The sequence below is a fragment of the Vanessa cardui genome, chromosome 21 (assembly GCF_905220365.1).
Source record: "Vanessa cardui chromosome 21, ilVanCard2.1, whole genome shotgun sequence".
NCBI classification, from domain to species: Eukaryota; Metazoa; Arthropoda; class Insecta; order Lepidoptera; family Nymphalidae; genus Vanessa; species Vanessa cardui.
Genome location: NC_061143.1, coordinates 7,313,617 through 7,334,696, shown reverse-complemented (window position 1 = coordinate 7,334,696; position 21,080 = coordinate 7,313,617). Strand labels below are relative to the sequence as shown.

The following is a 21,080-nucleotide window of genomic DNA, read 5'->3' as shown; positions in this document are numbered from 1 at the left end:
TATTGGCAAAATGTTTTCTAAGATGTTTCCATTTTCTAAAACATGGATCATGCAAGTTATATTGTGAAACGTAAATTTTGAAATAAATATAACCATGACATAATTTTTTATTTAAATATTACTAACAGTATAAGTTACCAAAACGCAAAGTAACTAAGTAAAACTTGGTTTCCTGCTCCTTTTCTTAAATTAAGGCAGAAAAAAGAGAGATACATGTATCCAACCAGTTCTAAAGACTGACTTTTGTAATACTTTTTAAGTTATACGGATTATAACCAGATAATACATATTAAGGGAAAACCAAAGCTATAACAAACGACATAAGTTTCATATTTCTTAGTTCCGAACGACTGTCTATATTTTGCTATATAGTATAATATCTCGATTTTTTTAAAAGCCGGCCTTTATTTTAAAGTAATGTATAAAATGTCATGAATAAAATCTCAAATACACGAACAGAACATTGAATTAAAATAATGCAACAGACATTATTAAATAGTGTTGTAAAATATATTTTCATGATATAGATGATGGTCTAGTCTATGGATAATGGATATGCAAGTTCCGACATTTAATACATAATGTAGTACTAGTACGTACTCTGTGCCTGGTTATAATCAAACTGATATTATGTTATGTAGGTATGTTTTCAGTTGTGGTTATAAGAGTTAAAGCAGTGGTTCAAATTTGTTGAATGAAATAGGAAAGCATATTTACAATGTTACCCTCAACGGGTTATTTTAAAGGGATTAATTGTCCTTTTTATGACAGCGGATTGTGTGAGCGTCCCTATTGCCATTTTCGTCATGTTAAGAAAGAACCACAAAACGTTTGTAACGATGGAATGGAAAGCGGAGCTATTCTTCAAAAACTGGTGTCAGCTGCAGTCCAAAAAGTTTTACAGCAAACCGAGAGTGGCACATCTTCATCGACGCAAGCTACTCCTGACACTGAGGCAAATAACTTAAAACCTCAGTCGTCCAAAGCTACTTACAACCCTACACCGATAGCCGAACTAAATAAAATAAACAATACCGATTCTGATAACGATGATACTAATGAACAAAAAAAGAGACATATTCCTGTGCCATATACACCGAGAAAGCCAGCTAGTTTGCCGATTAAGAGACCTGTAGATACTAATGGTTCAAAGCTATTCACTTATTTACCACCTGTAAAGTATACCCCAGGTTCTGAAACTGTACCGTTGGATCCTTATACTCCAAAAGGATCGAGTGAATCAAAAGAAAAGTACTTGCCCGGATCAGAAGCTGAAATACCAGAATATACACTTAATGAGACACAGAATTCCAAAGTAAATTATATCCCTTCTGATAAAAATGTTAATAAAAAGAAAATATTAGAGTATAAACCGACAAAGGTTAAAAGTCAATTACCATCTGTCACCTACCAACCAACACCAAAATCATTAGTCCCTTGTTTTTCAAGTGATGAAGATGAACCAGACACAAAGAAAAGAAAACTTTCAAATGATCTTAATGGATTAGATGACTTAGGACCAGAGTTTGATATTTTAGACCAAATTCTTGATGAAGAAAAAACAGATAAAGATATTAAAAACATACCACAAAAAGATTCTAAGGAATGTAAAGAAAACAGGCATAAAACAAAAAGCTCTAAATCAGATAAACATAAAAGTGACTCGAAGAAATCTGATAAAGATAGATCAAACAAATTAATAGAAAAAACGAGTGAGAAAAAGGATTCCCCAGATAAAAAGACAAGTTCTGATAAAAAAAGTAGTCATAAAAGTTCAAGTAAAGATAAGAACAGGTCTGAGAGAAAAGATAAATCAGACAAAAAGTCACATTCAAGAGACAAAAGTTCAGATAGTAGTTCTAAACATTCAAGAAGTAGTTCATCAAAACATTCAAAACATGAAAGTAAAGCTAAAGATGTACAGCACATTGATAACAATCATCATAAATCACATCGCCACAAAGAATCTAAAGAAAAAAGGGAAAAACATAAAAAGAAACATGATAAATCAGCTACAAAAATAAAATCTGACAATGAAGAGGATCATAATTATGATGAACTCATTGAAGATGAATTAAACGAGTTGTCGGAATCTGATGAAGAAACTATTGCACAAGAATGTAAAAGAATATTTGAAGAGTATGTACCAACTAAAAAAATAAACAAAATAGAACCTGATAAGTTAGAAAATGAAACTGAAAATGAAGAAATCATAACACAAAGTAAAAAACGAATATCAAGAACTATTGAAAAGAATATTAAAATATTACCCAAAGCTCCAGTGAAACCTGATTTTAAAGGTAATGCTGCTCAAGCTATGGCAGAAAGATTAGCCAAAGTACGAGAATTTCATGCTGCAAAAAGTACTAATGAAAATGTGATGACTACAAATTTAGTTCCAAAGCCTGATATTACTAAGAGTAGTTCTAAAATTCGCATTGCTCATGTTCCCTATGCATCCACATTGTTATCTGCAAAAAAAGTTATTCCTTCTAGTGTAAGCTCTGTCAAGCAAACAGACCCCTCTCCTAGTACATCTATACAAACTGTTAAGAAGGGTACCCAAAGAGTGGCACACATACCAAATGAAAAGTTTATAGATAGACCTGGGGTTCTTGAACCACTTGGTTCAAAAATTCCAGTTAATATAAGGTCAACATATTTAAATCTTATGATCGATCACAGCTTAAAAATATACATCTCAGCAACAGATGCTTATGCCAGAGCCCAGCATGAGGAATTAGCAACAAGTAAAAAATGTTCTACTGTACAAATTTATAAAAATTCTGCGGTTCTGACAATAAGTAGATTAAAAAAAGAACTACAAGAATGTAATGGAGTAAAGAAATCTGGAGGAGACTTATCAACATTACAAAAAGGAGGACAACAAGGAACAGTAAGTAAATCATGCACAGCTGGTTCATGGAGTATAGAGAGCAAAAATAGAAATAATGCTATAGACACAAAACAGTTAACTGGTGCTAAGCTGTATAATTATATAAAAAAATGGATTTTAACAGAAGAACAACTAATACAAAATGGATATCCCAGGCCACATAGTAGTGGTGTAAAGGGGAGAGCTATCATATATGGTCAGAATAAACAAAATCCCCCGAAAGGCTTTATAAGAACTTGTTGCAGATGTAAAAAGAATTATACAGTAGACAAAAAAGGCTTCGCAGCAATTAAGGAAGAGTGTATTTACCACCCTAACAATAAATATAGAGTGAGGGGCGAGGCTCGCTATCAGTGCTGCAGTCAGGATGGGACTTCTGATGGTTGTTGCATAGCTTCAAGTCATGTTTATGAATATGTTGATTTCGAAAATCTAAAAGGTTATGTGAAAACCTTACCACCTGAAAATATAATGGAGGATTATGGTGTATACTCATTGGACTGTGAAATGTGCTATACAACACAAGGGTTAGATTTGACCAGGGTAACAGTAATTGATGCAGCATGTAAAGTAGTATATGAGACTCTTATCAAGCCTCTTCATCCAATTATTGACTACAATACAAGATATTCAGGAATCACTGAAGAACAAATGGCAGAAGTAAAGACTACGCTTCTGGAAGTACAAGCAACACTACTTGCTATGTTTACTAGCCAAACTATTTTGATAGGTCATAGTTTAGAGTCTGATTTTAAAGCACTTAAACTTATCCATGATACAGTTATTGATACTAGTGTCTTATTTCCACACAAAATGGGTCCACCATACAAGAGAGCATTAAGAAACCTATCATCAGAATACTTAAAAAAAATTATTCAAAATTCAGTAGACGGACATGACAGCGCTGAAGATGCATGTGTGTGCATGGAGCTTATTCTTTATAAAGTAAAAGAAGATCTTAAGACTAGATGATAATTTTTGGAATGGTAACTATTAGGTGATTATAACATAATCATACACAAGTTGTGATATTAAAAATGTTGAAAATAATATATCCAGAAACAGTATGTAAACATCATGTGTAATGGGTATTATAATATAAATAGGTGTAGATCAGTCTTTTTTGTAATGTAATTCAATTTCATTAAGGGTCAGTTTGTATATTGTATTAAGGTTTATTTATTTGATAGCAATAAAATTGTTCACAATTCTTATAAAGGTGTAAGAGCTTTTTCTATAAAATATTTTTTAATAAAAATGCTTTTATTGCAAATCCTATTTAATAAACAATTAATTAATGTGTGGCTTTGCTAAATTAGTTTCAATATATCTTAAGCATAAGCATATTTAAGATCAGAAATATACATGATTGTGTTAACTTTCATTTGTTATAAAAATGTAATTAAAACACCAATGAAACCAAAAATAATATTTACTAGAAGACAAACATTGTACACACACCTACTTAATCAGTTGAAACTATTAATTTTCAGTCCACCAAAAGGCAAGAAAATTGTTTCAACATCTTCCTAGATATCCTTCATTGGGACCATTCGACTTTGTGTGTATTTAGATAACTATTCTATTTATTTTTTTGTAAATTAAAGCAGTAAGTTATAGTAACTAATTAAACAAGTATAGTAAATTAAAAAAAAATAAACAAAGTAATATGTTTTTTCTCTTAGTCAACATTGCTTAAACTCAAAACAAATTTCAATATTTTAAAAAAATTTATTATTTTCAGTTACAGAATATTCTATACAACATAAAAATTATTTTTGACTTGTTAATATGAAAAAAATGTATAATGTATTTTTTTCTAAAGATGTGTGGCAATATTAATATAAAAAGCAATGTTTATATATAAATTGATGAATTTAACTGTAGTAAAGGAATTGGAAAAAGTGATTTAATATCAAAGAGAATTTATTTTGACAATTTGTTAAAAAAGAACGCTGAAAATTTGGCAACATTATGCTGTTAAGATATAGCCAAACACTTAAAAATACAAAACAGTTTATTTGAATATAAGAATAAAAAAAAAACAAAAATACATTATATTTTATAATGTTTTAAACTCACTACTATCCTATTGTTAATGGTATGCAATGCACACATTCCTATATTGTCAATATATATATTAATATTGATGAATATTTTTTATCATGTATTCTACCTGTGACAAATGTTTACAATAAGTTTTTAACTATGTAAAATTAATTGTGTATTTTGACTGCTTGAATAGGTGGTTGCAGTAAAACAGGTTTTGATAATGAAGTTACAATTCAAAATTTACACACAAGTCCCAATGAATGGAGGTGTCAGCCAATACCAGCAGAGATTTCTCAAACATGGTGTTTGAAATGTGTGACCCATGCTAATCAATAAAGGACTGTTCTACACATGCTTTGACTCTTTTTTCATATTCTCGCCGATTCTCCTTGTAAAGTTGTGCAGCCATCGAATTTGCTGGTGAATTTGGATTGGGATCACTTAATAAAGACTGAAAGGAAGAATTTGATTAATTATAACAACTTCCATAAAATATATCTAGGTAACTTATTAACTTCACATTTTTTACCTGTATAGAAGTTAAAATTGCTGAAACATCATATGTAGGACTCCATCTGTTTTGTAATATGTCTAAACAAATACCACCATCAGCATATACATTTGGGTGAAACATTTTGGATACAAATCGAACCGTTGGTGGTTTATTGGGGTATTCTTCTGTAAATTCAATGGTTAGTTTGAATGTTCCATCTTCAAATGGAGTATCATGAGGTCCAAATATCACAGCATTCCAGATCATGATATTATTATCCGTAGGAGCTCCAGAGACACCAGTAGGTGGGTCTTCTTGTAAGCTATAATTAGAAAAGTTGTGGTTCAAAACATTTTTGTACAATATACAGTTTAAAATATTCGCGTCGAAATTCTAAATTTGAGTTAGCGACACTTAGTAATGCTTTACTACCGTTTATATTGTGGTTACTATTTGAAAGGTAGTAAAAAATCGATTTGTTCTTGAATTGTTATGTGGAACAGAATAGAAATCAATGAAGGTGACAGTGATGTAAGTTGATGAATCAGCATTGTTAATTTTATATTTTACATGCAACGACATTATTTTTGTTCACTTTAATTTCTAATTAAGGCCAAATATACCAACCGCTTAAAATCTCTCATCAGACGTCTTCTGGCAGGAGTTGACATTTTGTTTCACACACTCAATTCACTATACGAAGGAGAAAAGGAAACTATGGAGAAGGGTGGCTCTCATGTACTCGTGTTTACTTAATATATTATCGAATTAACTTAATCAGCGTATATTTCTTTGTTTGCAAAATAAGACGTCGTCACCACCAATGAAAGGTTTGTCAGGATGACCATGAAATCATTAAAAAAACCACTGAGATCATTGCGATGCGAAGATGTCAATTGTAAAGTGTGTCATGAGTTTTCTTAAGGTTGGCTATAATGCTTTTGTCATTAGTCTATGCCACAGAATCTATGGATTAAGCAAACATTACAGCTGTATTTTACTGGCGCAAGTTGAAGTGAACATATTTAAATATAGCTATATATTTATGTACTTGGTCTAATAATTTCATGTCTTGAGAAATACAATACAATCATGTATTAAAATCACTAACTGTTGATGGCACAAAACTATCGATACCATCGATAGCTTTGGTTATGAATTATAATGAATGTTTTATGCAATAATATTTAGAGTATCAGTTTCATTAGTTATTATTTTTTTTATGAATAATAAATTTTTCTTTATAAATGTTTCACATGAAGAATTATAAGGCCGCTATCTTGAAAAGAGGGATAAATTTGTGTTTCAGCATAACTCGGCTATCCGATGAGATTCGAAAACTTTTACAACAACCTTTTTCGTAGCTTTCTTCGTGCTTTACAATTAAGTCATAATCATTTTTAGAGTATTATGCGTCAAAAAAATTAGTAAGATAGACGTATAGAGCTCGGTTGAATGTGCATGTCGAATCGGGTGGGACGTTGTTCAGGAAATGGTTGATGGTATGGTATAGTATGGTAAATAGAGCAACAAATTAAGGATCACACACAAGAAATTTATTTCACAAAAAAAAAAATGTTTTTGCAATAAAAGTTATTTGTTATTTATGTTAGTTATTACTTAATTGTTAAGTAGTTGTACAATGCATTTCAGCGAAAAAAAAGTACAAAACACATGTTAAAATGAATAAAAGATTGTCTGAAAAAAATTTATTCGGGTAAAAGGTTTGCGTCGATCCGCAAAATGCAAATCTATCTCACCATGGCATTGAAGAAGCTATTCTTTATTTGATAGATGGCAAAAGAATAGGAGGTACACCTGATAAATAGTGACTATCACCAACCGACCATGAACATCTGCAAAACTAGGGGGCTTGCAGGTGCGTTGGTCCGGCCGGAAAGTGCACACTCTTATCTTGAAGGTTCCCGAGTCATATCGGTTTGGAAAACCACCGGCGAAAGGTGGCTCGACAGAATCGTTGTGCTAGGCAAAAAATGTCTAAAAATCACGCTGTTGTGGATTTGTGGACATCTCACCTAGATGTGTTTCACCTTTATACGGGTGAAAGTTGGTATTTTGACGAGATGTCCGTAGGTGAAATTCAGCATTTCTCTACACAAAGCCAAAGAATCAAGCAGATCAGAAAGAACTTCGTCGATATTGTAGGCGACCGTCAATAATTCAAGCCACTTTGCGTTGGATACTGGGGAGCACCCTTTCAGAGGTAAGAGCAGTACTCGGTTTCGAATTTGCGCCTTGTAAAATCTTAGGGCGATTGGCCGACATGAAATACTGTCTTGCCTTGGTCAGCACTCCAACTTTTTTTGCCAATTTGGCTTTGCCTTCCAATTGACCGCGAAATTAAACGAGCTTCAAAATATCAACGCCAACGATACTAGCTGATATCGGAATGTTCTCAAATTGTAGAGATACGACAAATGGTATTTTTTAGCGTTTAACTTATGCATTTTGGGGCTTGAAATGGACTAGATTTAGCAGCTCGCAGCTACTTCCGATCTTCAGAACTTTCAGTGCTATGGTTAATCTACAGTCCCTGAAGATTACTATCTTGGTTCAATTCTTTATTGAATTAACCTGAATGATTTGTCATGTCGTAAAATAAAAATAAATCATTTGATACATTTTGATATAAACATTGCTTTCTCTCATTAGTCATTGGTTTCGCTTGCATCAGTAACTTAATTACGCCATAATAAATTATTTTCATCATTTTCAAAATTAAATTTTGAGGATTAATAAGTAAGAGTAACGAGTCTTTGTTGAATAAAGTTTATTTTTTTATTTTGTAATAATGAGGTAAATCATTATGGTATTTAAATGGCAGACAGCTGACAACTGACAATTGACGGTGTACATAACCATATTTTGATCATATTGTTGTTTTATATCTATGGTCAGTGTACAAATATAATAATGTATCTAAAATTCTAAAACCCAAATCCCAACTACTATATAGTATATAGCTAATGTAGTTTTTTTTTATTATTAAGTTGATGAACAATTTTAGTAATTTTATGGTATTATTATTAAAACTACTTCTCTTATATGTGTAATGTTATTATCTAAGATAAATATAAATAATTACACTACATTTTTAAAGACGTATATTTCTTTCCATTAAATTTATATACGTAATCTCCAAAATGAACGAACAAAAAGAAAAGAAAATATTGTTTAATAAATCGACAGTAAGTAAAAATCTTGATAATAAGCCTATACCTACCTATGTACCTTTACCAAATACGTATCGTAAGTAATTAAGAGTTATTTAATATCTTGAGGTTTTTTTGTTATAGTTATTAAGCTTAAAGGCAGAATTACTTAAAAAACAAGAAGAAATACAAGAAAAGAAACATCTACCGCAGCATAATTTAGAGCATAACTTTAAACCTTCACAATCTGAAAACAAAAAGAATAAAGACGAAGGGAATAACCCCACAAAAAAAAGTTTAAAAGATAATTTAAGAGCTGTAGATGCTGAAGAGTTTGAGGCTTGTCGAAGGTCAAAGTAAGTAACAAATTTAAAGAATTATAATGTTGTTCATATAGATACTTAGATACATTGGTGATGAAATATTTAACAATTTGGGTAGCTCAAATTAGTAAGATGCCTTAGGTCTCAGTAAGTATGCCAGTGCTGCAGTCTGATAATCTATAGTCATAAGACTTTTTACTCTTCGTATTTGGATTTTTCTCTCCTTTATCTTTAATGTAATCTTCTACAAAATATGGATATCTGAATTATCTTTTATGTTATATACATTCATGTTTTTGCAATACTAAAAAAATACTTTTCAAATGTGACACAGAATAAGTCAATACTCCAATTTTTCCATGCTATCCCTTGAAATAGCATGGAAATTAGTGAAATAAAAACATATTATATATATATTATTATATTGGTATTTGATAAATAAGCTAATTTTTTTTTATTATTTTGATAGCTATAATGTATATCCCATGAAGTTTATGAATTACTGAAAGATTTCCTATTTGATTTGATGCTAATGTATATATATAATATAGTTTGTCACTATGGATTTTTAAAATATAATTTAACCTTTTTTTAAAGATCTGCATTGGAAAAGAAAGCTGAATTATATAAGCATTTATCTGAAGGTGTAGGTAACTCACAACTAGCTAGTAATTTCTTGGTAGACTTCAAGGGGAAGAAACAAGAAGTTCTATCAAAACCTGAACCCAAATCAGAAGAATCAGAAGAAATATTACCCTTTGAGGATGATGATAGTCAATGGTATGTATTTGATATTTATTTAATATTTTACACTTGAATTTTTGAAGTTTATTTAAAAATTGTTCATTTCATACTTATTGTACATTTATGAATTATGAGAGTAATAAACTATAAAGTGCACTTGTTCCACTATATTATGATATAGTCACCGTGTCTGAAATTAGTCAGTAGAACATAAAAGTTAAGAATTATATATATTATTTTTAACGTAAACATAATAGATAAATCATGATGAATCATATATTTTTATCCAAAAGAATAAATTAACAGTATTACTACTTGAATGTCATAAAAACAGTGCAAGATTTAATTGTTGTGATAAAAGTTATTTAATTTTATATTCTAATAATTCACAGGACTGAATTTACTGACTTCCTCGGCAGAACACGAAAATGTCTTAAATCTGATTTGGAGCATTATAGAAAGAGAGATGAGGAACTCATGAAGGCAATGACAAATGCAACTAAGGATGAGGATTTGGATAAACAGGTAATTATAACTTTTTGATTTGATTTGATTTGATGATGAATAAATAATGCAAGTAATTTTTTTTTGTATAAAACAATACTTGTATTTATTCTAGATGGCTTATTAAAATAAATTTAAGTTTACTTTTAGAGACTTTTTAAGAATAAGACTTGTTAAGAATATTTTTTTGTATACCAGTTAAAGATTTCTTGTAATACAAAAAATATGTATTTTATTTAGGTACCAGAACCTCCCCAACAGCCGGAGAAACCATTTTTAGTGCAAAAGACAAATGACTACCTACAATCATTGCGGGATAAGTGGGAACAACAAGAGAGAGAGCTGTTAGCCAAGGATAAGGATATCCATTACCAAGATATACTTTTTGATGGTATGTATTTTTTTTTTGCTTTTTGATTCTAATGTTGTATCAGTTCACTTCAACTATAATTGAGTAAATATTTTTTTACAGAGGCAAGAATTCATGGTGTCGGTTACTATGCCTTTAGTACTGACGAAACAGAGCGCCGCAAGCAAATGGAAGAGCTTGTAAAGCGAAGGCAGGATACTTTGCGGGCTCAAGAACAGGCAGAGGAGATACGGAAGAAACGGGACGAACTAATAGCGGCGAGGGTTGCAGCTGCGCGCGCTCGACAGAGAGCTAGAGCTGGCTTACCGCCCGAAGATCCTGAAGGTTGGTGTTATTTGTAAAAACGGCAGAGCAAAATGATGTCTAGTCATTTTTTTTTTAATAACATTCCCCTTTTCAAATTCCTTATACTTCCCTAGACGTTAAAACATATTTTGAATTAAAGGGTCTTTGATCCTGCGGTGGCAAATCATGTTTTTGTGAAATAAGATAAAGAGTAAGGTCCACTTTGAGATTTTCTCTGCTTGGGCAAGAACTTGTATAATAGCAACTATTTTTATATTTGTCCATTATTGTAGTTTCCTTTCGAATTGTTTCTTTATTGATTATTCTGTAAAAGATTGATGTCATACGTTTGGCGTGGTACATAATATATAAACAATAATTCTTACCTACATTGTTATCCCGTCGTTATTTAGACGTTGGACTTTTGCACCTCTTAAAAGTTAAGTTATAACAAGTTCAACTTAAATAATTTGGATGTGTGTTACAGAAAAGAAAAAAGATTTTACGACATGTTTATTGGAGTTTCTTACAAAACAAAAAACTGAAGCTGATAAGAAAGCGAAAGAAGAAGAAGAAAAGAAAAAAGAAGAAAAAGAAAAAGAAAGGCAAAAGTTTCGTGAAGCTTACATACGCGAATGGGATGTTGGAAAAGAAGGTACTAACACTGGTGTGAAAAAGTTTAGAGAAATGACACAGGAAGAATATGTTGAACAACAAAGATCAAAGCGAAATGATGAGTTTGCCCCTCCAAAAACATCAAACTCTGTTAAATCAAAGTACAGCTTTGATACACGAGGCAATAAAATGGACTCAGAGACTAGCAAGAATAAATCTTGGGCTGACGTAAGACCAGTAAATGTACCTTCACCTCCAATTATCGGTGATATAAGTGCAACACAAAAGGGTCTATATTTTTCGACGAAAAAAGACGAAATAGTTGTCAAATATAAAAATTTCGTGAGGGCCCAAGATCCTATTCCTATAAACAATGAATTAAGTGATGAAGAAGATTCTAGTATGGAAAGAAATATGCCTGAAAAGAGAAAATGCGACACAGATTGTATTGAAGTCGAACCACCTCCCACATACGAATACTATGGCCCTACTTCAAAACAAGCCAGAAGAGAAAAACCTTTTACATCTGATTTAAGAGAAGCAATGGCACAAGGATCTAAGAGCTTAGAACCCAAAGAGAGTACTAGGCAATTACCAAAATGTTATGACTTTACTTTTGAATGATGATGGAAAATAAAAGTTTATGAATTAGGTTAAATAAATATACGAAAGAAATAACGTTGCATTTTTATTTGTGTTAAAATATGCTGTGACAATTTAACAAAAAAATAATATCACGTGAATATCACAAATCTACTTACATTTCTTGCATTAAATACAATTTAAAACTAAATTCAGAGATCAACATTTTGTATTAAAGCGTAAAATTATCTAGTGCAAATATGACGACGAGTATTTGTAAATATGTAAAGGAATAAGTGTTACGAAAATAAGATAGATGTTAATATATGCTTTGTTTCCTCCATTTTTTTTCTTATCATTATTCATCGTTGTGGTCTCTGAATCACCGTCAGTTGTAGTTTGATAAGTTGTTTCGTAGCTCAAAGTAGTCGGTAATGTTGTTTTTTCACTAGAACCTTTAGGGGTTGTATTTTGCTGTAACGCCTCAGCCGCAGGTAATTCTTCACTCGGTTTTACAATATTATCAACAAGCTTTTCACTTTTCGTTATTTCGGTTGCAATCGTAACATCTTTCGATGCTGGCGATGTGTTTATATTATTGTCCGAATTATCAAGAGTTGATGTTGTTCGGTCAATTTCTTTAATTCCGTCTGATGTAGATGACATTTCCGATGAAGGTACATCTTCTTTTTTCGTATCTTGAAGAACAGGTTCATCTCCTAACATTATTTCAGTCACTTGTACGTTACCTGTTATATTGTGGTCTGAATTATTATTTAACTCATTATTTTCTACAACAGATATGTTTGTGACGATTAAAGTTTTTTCATCTCCTGAGGGAATTAATTTCGCAGTGCTTTGTTGCGTTCGTTTCTTAATCCGGGTAGTTCTAGTCTTAGTGACTAGTTTTGCGAGAATGGCAAAAGCTTCGTCTTCTCTTTCGGTGTTATGGCCGTTACATAATTCGCCTCGACATGGGCACGTCATTTTCCATGTCTTAGTTGAATTGCAGAAAAGTGGATAGCATTCGTCTTGGTAGAGTTTGACGCAGAGTCTTGATTCGACATATGCTGGAATGAAACATTTGTTGTTTTATGAAAATTGTATTATTGTCAAATTTAATTAAGGAGTGTTCAATTTTCCAAGATGTTAATCAATGTTAATCGTAAGGCTCTACATTTTTTTTTATTTAACACCATAACAGACCAAAATTGTATAATATACCAATTACTTTAAGATTTCTAGATACCGGCAATTGATTTAGATATTATTAGTAATTTTAAATGAGATCACTCGTTAAAGTGTTTCCACGTATTTTAAATAATCCTTGAAAAAAGATAAATTTTTGTTACTGACGTGGCGAAGTAGCGATCACTGCGCAATATGGAAAGTCGGGATCGCAGACAGTGACTTGATCATCAATTGCCTCGCATGGTGGAGCGCGCTGGCTTCGATGCACTTGTTCAGCCAGTGGTCCACACCAATAGCAGCTAAGAGTCTTCTCCGTTACTACAGCTCCTAGGTAAAAAGGAATAAATTTCAAAAGAATAATCATCATTATTGCTGTACATACGCATAAATAACTCTGTAGAAAATTGACTCATATATCAGGCCTAATTTATAGACTGCTTCGTATTTCTAGTGGCTATAATAATACAAATACATATAATATGTTACATGTGCTGATAATGAAGTTATTTGTTTAAATCCTGGATAATAGCTAAGAATTTAGACCAGTAAAATGGTATTACATGAGCCTATAGCCTTCTTCCATCACGGTACACAGTGATGAAGAAATTCTTGCACGAGGGAAGATTGAATTTAAACTGTGGAGTACGTATTTTCAGCATCGTTGTTTGATATAGATTTAGTTAATTTTGTAATGTCAACATTAATTGCTATTTATTTTAATAGCTTTGAGTAAATAGAAAGAAAACCACGGCCACAAGAATATGTCATGTCTCGATGTTTGGCGCGTAAAACAATGGCATTGCGCTTGAATTCTCTTCGAGCGCCATCATTTCGGGTAATAAGAATCAGATAGAACATACAAACACATTAAGAACACTTATGAGCTGTAATAATCAACAAACTCCAAAAGTTTTATCAAGATAGAAGAAAATTTCAATATCTTATTTTTTTACTTTCTCGTTAAATATCTCAATGACCATAAAGTAGGTAAATAATGTGTACGACTTAATTTATAGAACTTAAAGCAAAATAAAAAGAAGTAAGTAAGATATGCGCAGATAATACGTGTTTAAGATTAATTGTCATCAAAAAACCCTTGAGTTGTTTTGGAGCATAATTTCTTCCATCATAAGTGATAATAAGGATCGTCATTTTCATGTCGTAAAAATAAAAAAAAGACTTTGTATTTTGAGACTTTGTAACTACATCTGAGTGCATTGTATGTAATACGTAGCTTCCTTTAACGTCATTAGTTTATACCATTTCTAATGAAGATTGGTTAATTCGATCATTTATAATCGTCTTTTGTTTCATAAGAGCTGAGTGAACACATAATTTTTTTTAACCTTTTTTTCGAGATGGCGGTTCAATCTGATAAATAGAGTAAGACGATTTCCAGTTAAGCTTTTCCAAGCCCCTACTCAATATCGCTATCTACCAAAATCCGCTTTCTTGTTTCACATGCCTTTGAAAGGTATGTATAGTATGTGTAATATTATAGGTATCTAATACATTTATTGGTGTAATTAATATTTAATAATTGGTAATCTCATTAATATTATGATCGACCCTACTCATTACTTACTGGACAGTTTGAATATATCTTGTAGCTTATTTAATTATTCCTCTTGTATAGACGCATCTTCTTGTTATTTCAGTTGCAGTTTGATAAATTAGTTATAGTCATCATATTAATTTTTGAATTCCTAAATAATATTTAAATTGGACATAAATATGCACAGTCTTGTTAGCGCCGCTCTTGCTACTACGATAAATACATAATATATTGCATTGTTTTCAAATACATATTTTATTAAACTGTAAATGGTACATAGCCTAGAGCTGAATTAATTATTGCTCAACAAATTTAGCAAATTATACTAAACAATATACTTGATTATAAAACACCATTGTTTAGTATATGAGAGTATAAATTACTGTTATTGGATCTTTTAACTGAATACAATACACCCACTTGAATAATTGAATATCATATAACTGGTAATTACAATGTATAAAACATCCCATTTTTCTATTGGTTAACTTACACGGATGCAGACTTCGAGAAACTGTTTCAAAATCTGTCATTTTTGACAAGAAATTGAGTAGAAGTTAGAAAGTTGGTATTTTACTACACTCGTTCCTTGGCAACTTCGTGAAGTCGATTTTCTTGAACCTTGTGTACCTATACAAATTCCATCTGTTCGAGCTTATTTCATACGTTGTAATATTTTTTGTGCAGATAGTAAAACATCAAGAAATTTTCGCGGTCGAAAGATTCTTGAGTTGTTCTGGAGGACATTATAATAAGTGATAATAGGATTCGTCATTTTGTTGTCGAATACCGGAAAAAAAGACTTAGTATTAGAGATTTTGTAACTCAGTACATCTAAGTGCATTACATTTAATATGTAGCATCCTTAACGTCATTAGTTTATACCATTTCCGATGAAGATTGGTTAGTGCGATCATTTATTCAGGTTTGTGGCGAGGCAGCGTTGATTACTCTCCACGGTGCGAGTGTAAATATTGCGCTTGGTAAAATATTGCTCTATATTTTCGCTGTCATTTCTAGGAATAATAAACGTGGTTTTAGAGTCCCTCATGGATACTAGAATAAGCCCATATAGCTTCCGTACGTTTTTAGAGATGGCGTGGTACTTACATCGAACAAATATTGAAAAGTTCTTGACAATATACTTATTATTAAAGGTATTGAATATACTGTCGCGAAAAATTAAGTAAATTAGGATAATATTTCTATACTAAACGATTACATAAATATCATATTTATCCAACATAAACATAACAATATATTTACACTTTGATTACACAAACTGTTTCACTTTTTTTATATAATTATTCAACCTTACCTATGGTACAATCTGTCTATAGAATTAATTTTACGATGATGTTAAAACAATGTTTTCGAATTCCGTCTTTTAACGTGTATAATTCATTTTATTTTCTTTGTGTAGTTCCACATATTGCGGTCGCTACACGTAGGACTATAAATTTTTGTTGCTTTATGGGCGTTATGTTGAATAAAATATGTACTAAAAGTGCAGGACTGTAGATGCGTATTTCAGATATGAATGCATTTTGTCGTCTGAATTTTTGTGTCAGTAATTTAAATCCGATTAAATAAGTGAAATGTAGGATAAATTTTTTTTTTTTCATTTACAAATACTTGATATACAATTTTTGATACTCTGATTAAATTCAATTCAACGTATTATTACTTATGCAACTGTAAAAGTGATATAAATAAATGTTTATAATTGAATGTTGTCTTTTTTTTTAATTCAGCCATATATTTTATTCATAAAAATGTATAGATTATTGAAAAAATGCAAACGCCCATTTTATAAATAATTTACTTTGATAAACGAACCTATTTTAAAGAAGAAGAATAGATTTGCTATTCTTTGAGGTACTGTGCAAGCACTTGACACGGAAAGTAGGCGCAAGTTGTCGCGTGAATGTTTTATGCTCGGGTCGCGTCGAGAGAAATTTACCACTAGGAAAATAAATTGTACAAGCTCCTTTGGTAAGCCGACTTCCCGGCGGGTACGCCTTCCGAACTACATATTAAGCGCGGTCCGAAGTACAAATATTATAATTTCACTATTAATGGAAGTTACAATTAAAAAGTCAATAACACACAAATTAAACAAATGCTATTCAAGTGTTGTTTACAAATATTACAAAAGTGAATAATGTTTTTTTTATATTTAATTTCCTTGCTATCTCAAAAGTTTTGTGACGGATTTATCCTCTCAATTCAAGAAAGGAAGCTATAATATTCCATCCGCGAAAAACGCGTGGTGGGACTATACCCATGGGATACTACTTCAAATTCTAGCAAGAAGTTTTCAGTTCTTCTATAATAATGATGTCATTTGTAATGTAGAAAAATCCCTTGAGGCATTCATATTTGATTTTTTTTTTAAATAATGTAAATGAAAAATAACACAAATTTACAATACCCATGAAGTATTGCATATAATACTACTATTAATACACTATTAACGTATGTTATGATATCATAATCTTAATAAAAATATTTTTTTCAAAATCAATTTAATTTTAAACGTAATAGAACCCTTACATATTGTATACGTGTGAAATAACATATGCCTTGAAGGCCCGCTTGGTAAGAAATTGAATAAAATATTAAAGACACATGCCGTTTGTTTTCTTTATCTACCTACCAAAGACGAACGTTATAGAAATAATGATGTTTGAAGAGTATTCAAGGAAATTTTATCAAAGCGAAAACGTTATTTGTACAATTGTATATACCATTATGACTACAATTATCCATTCTTTATTTGATCTGTCTGATGATGTGTCTGTCCACATTTATATTTATTAATAATAATAATATATTTTTAAACGCTTTATGGCATGAAAAATAAAACGCCGAAAATAAGAACTTTATAAATACATTTGTATACATAACATTCAGAGTAAGCGGAGTAATTAATCGGAGTAGAATAAAAAAATACACAACATTTATTTGTATATGTTTCAATTTCCATAAAAAAATTGTTATTGTCTGGCAACAAAATTGCACATTAAAATAATTTAAATTTTTATTGTGGAAAATATACGCCAAAGGCACATCTCGTTTGTGATTAATATTATTAGGGCAAAAAAATAGGTTTATTCTGTTCCGATTGCATAAAAAAATACTTCCACTAATTAAAACTACCTTAAAATTAGAATTCAATACTAAATTAAATTAATATACAAATGAAATATGTATTTTAAAACATGAAATTAAAAATGAGACAAACGTATTTTAAGCTTCTATTGTGTTACAATAATTAGCATTAAAATGTTTAGAAGTATTTAAGTTAAACGAATTTCAATTTAGTTTTGAAATATGTCAATATAATATATTTTTGTCATAACTATAAATATGTATAACGTCTGGCCCTAGTTTTATTGATGTCACTTTATATTTGTAACATGAATAGATTAGTTTATGAGATATCATAAATTCACTGATTGTATCTGTGTCCGTTATTAAATAGATGTCATGCTATTTCGTTATAACATTGGTTTTAAATATTTGAACATGAAATCAGAAGCCACCAAATGTAATAACATGGGTACATTTTTTTTTTTCGTAAATAGTGATGTCAGAAAAATGATAGGCATAGTCGTAAGCGCAACCCTATTTCACGAAATCAAATTGAATCCAACAAAGTATATTCCGTAATAATAATGTTTTTGCGTAATAACTTTGTTATAAATAATCATATTATTTATTGGATATAAACTCACCACTTAGCATAATGAAAGCCGGAACGCTCAGCAGAAGTAATCTCGAAGTAGAACCACAAAACTTCGTTCCCGCCATCTGATGCCAGAGCGTAATAGGAAATGAATTTTTAACAATAAATAATTTTCAACTATCATATTATGAATTTTATTTATACCTAACAGTAAAATTATACAAAATGATTAAATTAATACAAATGAAAATCGTTGAGTTGTTTTTTTTATATAACAATAGTTTTCAATTAAAAATTCAGTTATAAAAGTAACTAGTTTTTTTTTACCTTAATTATTGTTGTAAACTGTAAAGTATATTTTATTACTTTATCTATAAGACAATAGGACGTAACCGCACGCGTGGCTACGCGCGGACTGCACGGCGCTGTAGCTCGTAGAGGTGACGTAGCAGTCCTGTGTGACGTACACGCTATAAATACGACACTAGCGAGACTGTTGGAAGTTACATTCGCTTAATTTGTTGTATGTCAAACTTGTCTATACGTATAAGGCGGGAACTTCGAACCTGCGAAGGGCTCTTTCGTAGACACAAACTTCTTTCTAAAGCCTAATAGCAAGGTGAACACGTTATTTGAATATCATTAACGTATAATTTACGGTACTCGGGTCGTTATTTTCCTAAAAAATATTATAATATAAAATTTTATCTAAATATGATGATACAGTAGTTAGTAACTATCATTCTAAAACCTGCTATTTGAAAGAAATCAGTACAAGTAGTTTTAAAAAAATAAATATACCTTAATATACCTTACTTTTTCGTTCTGCATTCAAACAAAAAGTTTTAAAACAGTCAAATTCAATATTTTATATTTTAGACGGACGATCGACGGATGATTTTAACTGGACGATCATTGTAGTACAGTCAGATTAAAAGTCTAAATTGAGTTCCATAGTTCTACTTCATATGCGAAGCCTTTCCGATTCTCTCAGATCATATATGTGACTACGAAAAGTCGAGAAATACCTAGATTACTCGTTCAGAAGTTCTTATCGTGTGGACGATTATCATGTTTTAAAAAAATATAAATAATTTTTGATTATATCATCGGTACTCTTAATTACTAAATCCTATCTAAATATTTGAGATATACTACTTTATCTATTTTATTAGATATATGATAGAGCATTGTAAAAATGTACATATTATTAAATTACAATCCTACGTTCTCATTCTAGTATAACATATAAAAAAGTATCAAAAGTATAACACCTCGCCTCATTGCCTCCACTGGTGACAGGAGGGCTGGTTCGTTTTTTGTCCAGAGGATCGGAATTGCGATTCAACGGGGAAATGCTGCTAGCATTCTTGCCACCATTCCACGCGGTCAAGATTTATACAGTAACTAGTTTTAGTTCATATTTGTATATATATATTTAAGCATTTAATGTTGTTAATTCTTATGTTAATAAAATTGAAAAAAAAAAAAAAAAACTAAAAAAAAAAAAGTTTTCTCATTCATATTATAATTATACAGTAAGTGTTAGTTACGTCAATATAAATTTTGATGTGAATCAGTTTATTTTAGATTAAATTCTGAAACGGACGTAGCATAGACGGCTTTTAAGTGAATATTGATTTTTATATGATATTCGAAAACATAATTTATAAATTTTTAATATTTAGCATTTTCTTTAGAAATTGTATTAAATTTTAATATTATGCGCAATCCCTAGCGAGAAGCTTGAAATAATCTTATTTTTTATCATTATAATTGAACACACACATCACAATTCTTTATAGTTTTGTAAGTATTTTTTTTCAGTTTCAATACTAAAAGGTAAGGGCACACAATTACAAGCGACTTCATAGTTTCATTTATAAGCTTATAGTTTAAACATGTTTCAAACTTCTAAATACTTTCATGCCATTTTGATCTTCTTGCAAATAACAAATATAAGACCTCGCTATTCTCAATCACAATTGCTTACAAGTTACAATATAGTATAAATAAATAAATTGTATTTGTCCAATTTTACCTATAATTATAGACATGAAAGGTGTCAAAGGATACATAACTTTGTTTTATGTAACTATCATGAATTGAGCTCTCATGGGAGCGAATGTCTGTGGTATAAATTATGTTTCAATTGTAGTAACAGCACAGCTGTTTATAAATTAAATATAAATCAAACGAATGCAGCTAAGATTTGACAGCAACAACAATAGTTAAAAGTGGAGTAAACGAAGAGCTCGTTAGTAAATTCTTTACGTTAGGTTGTAGATATTGTAGTGTGGTATTGTGATGTAGGTCATCGGCGCTTCGTGCAGTCTGCAATGCGACGCTGCCTTGCTGCCGCATCATTCATATCATAATGCTCTTTTGCAAAAGAACAACTTGTAGTATACGAAACAGAATGTACACCGTAGTTCCTGTGTTTACGATGTGCTACACATATTTAATGGCTTACAAGTTATATTTTTTTATATATACTCTTATCTTCATTGAAAGATACAAAGTGCTTGATGTGGAGTTTAGATTTTCTATGTAGTGCGATGAATCAAACGACCACAATTGATAATGTGGCCTTTATTATTACTACT

The 21,080-nt window shown here is 30.8% G+C and overlaps 4 protein-coding genes across 5 annotated transcripts; 2 read left to right on the top strand and 2 right to left on the bottom strand.

Annotated features, from left to right (window-relative positions):
- Positions 1–283: 283 nt before the first annotated feature.
- On the top strand, positions 284–3,975 carry LOC124539012 (RNA exonuclease 1 homolog). The gene has a single exon (XM_047116315.1). The coding sequence runs from the start codon at positions 719–721 to the stop codon at positions 3,866–3,868; it is 3,150 nt and encodes a 1,049-aa protein (XP_046972271.1). The 5' UTR covers positions 284–718; the 3' UTR covers positions 3,869–3,975.
- Positions 3,976–4,310: 335 nt separating this feature from the next.
- Positions 4,311–6,366, bottom strand: LOC124539013 (ubiquitin-conjugating enzyme E2-17 kDa). Its single transcript, XM_047116316.1, has 3 exons — positions 6,069–6,366; positions 5,478–5,763; positions 4,311–5,399 (listed from the first exon to the last, which is right to left on the bottom strand). Exons 1-3 carry the CDS (start codon positions 6,110–6,112, stop codon positions 5,274–5,276), a joined length of 456 nt encoding a protein of 151 aa, XP_046972272.1. The 5' UTR covers positions 6,113–6,366; the 3' UTR covers positions 4,311–5,273.
- A 1,931-nt stretch (positions 6,367–8,297) lies between these two features.
- LOC124538866 (coiled-coil domain-containing protein 174) lies at positions 8,298–12,133 on the top strand. 2 transcript variants are annotated; one of them, XM_047116103.1, is made up of 7 exons: positions 8,298–8,355; positions 8,759–8,970; positions 9,535–9,717; positions 10,074–10,206; positions 10,426–10,576; positions 10,658–10,879; positions 11,328–12,133. In XM_047116103.1, the coding sequence occupies exons 1-7, from the start codon at positions 8,353–8,355 to the stop codon at positions 12,077–12,079; spliced, it is 1,656 nt and encodes a 551-aa protein (XP_046972059.1). In that variant the 5' UTR covers positions 8,298–8,352; the 3' UTR covers positions 12,080–12,133. The 2 variants fall into 2 exon arrangements, with proteins under 2 accessions (XP_046972059.1, XP_046972058.1); XM_047116102.1 differs by lacking the exon at positions 8,298–8,355 and adding an exon at positions 8,362–8,650.
- LOC124538867 lies at positions 12,127–18,913 on the bottom strand. Its single transcript, XM_047116104.1, has 4 exons — positions 18,802–18,913; positions 18,524–18,599; positions 13,394–13,555; positions 12,127–13,107 (listed from the first exon to the last, which is right to left on the bottom strand). Exons 2-4 carry the CDS (start codon positions 18,597–18,599, stop codon positions 12,287–12,289), a joined length of 1,059 nt encoding a protein of 352 aa, XP_046972060.1. The 5' UTR covers positions 18,802–18,913; the 3' UTR covers positions 12,127–12,286.
- Positions 18,914–21,080: the final 2,167 nt, after the last annotated feature.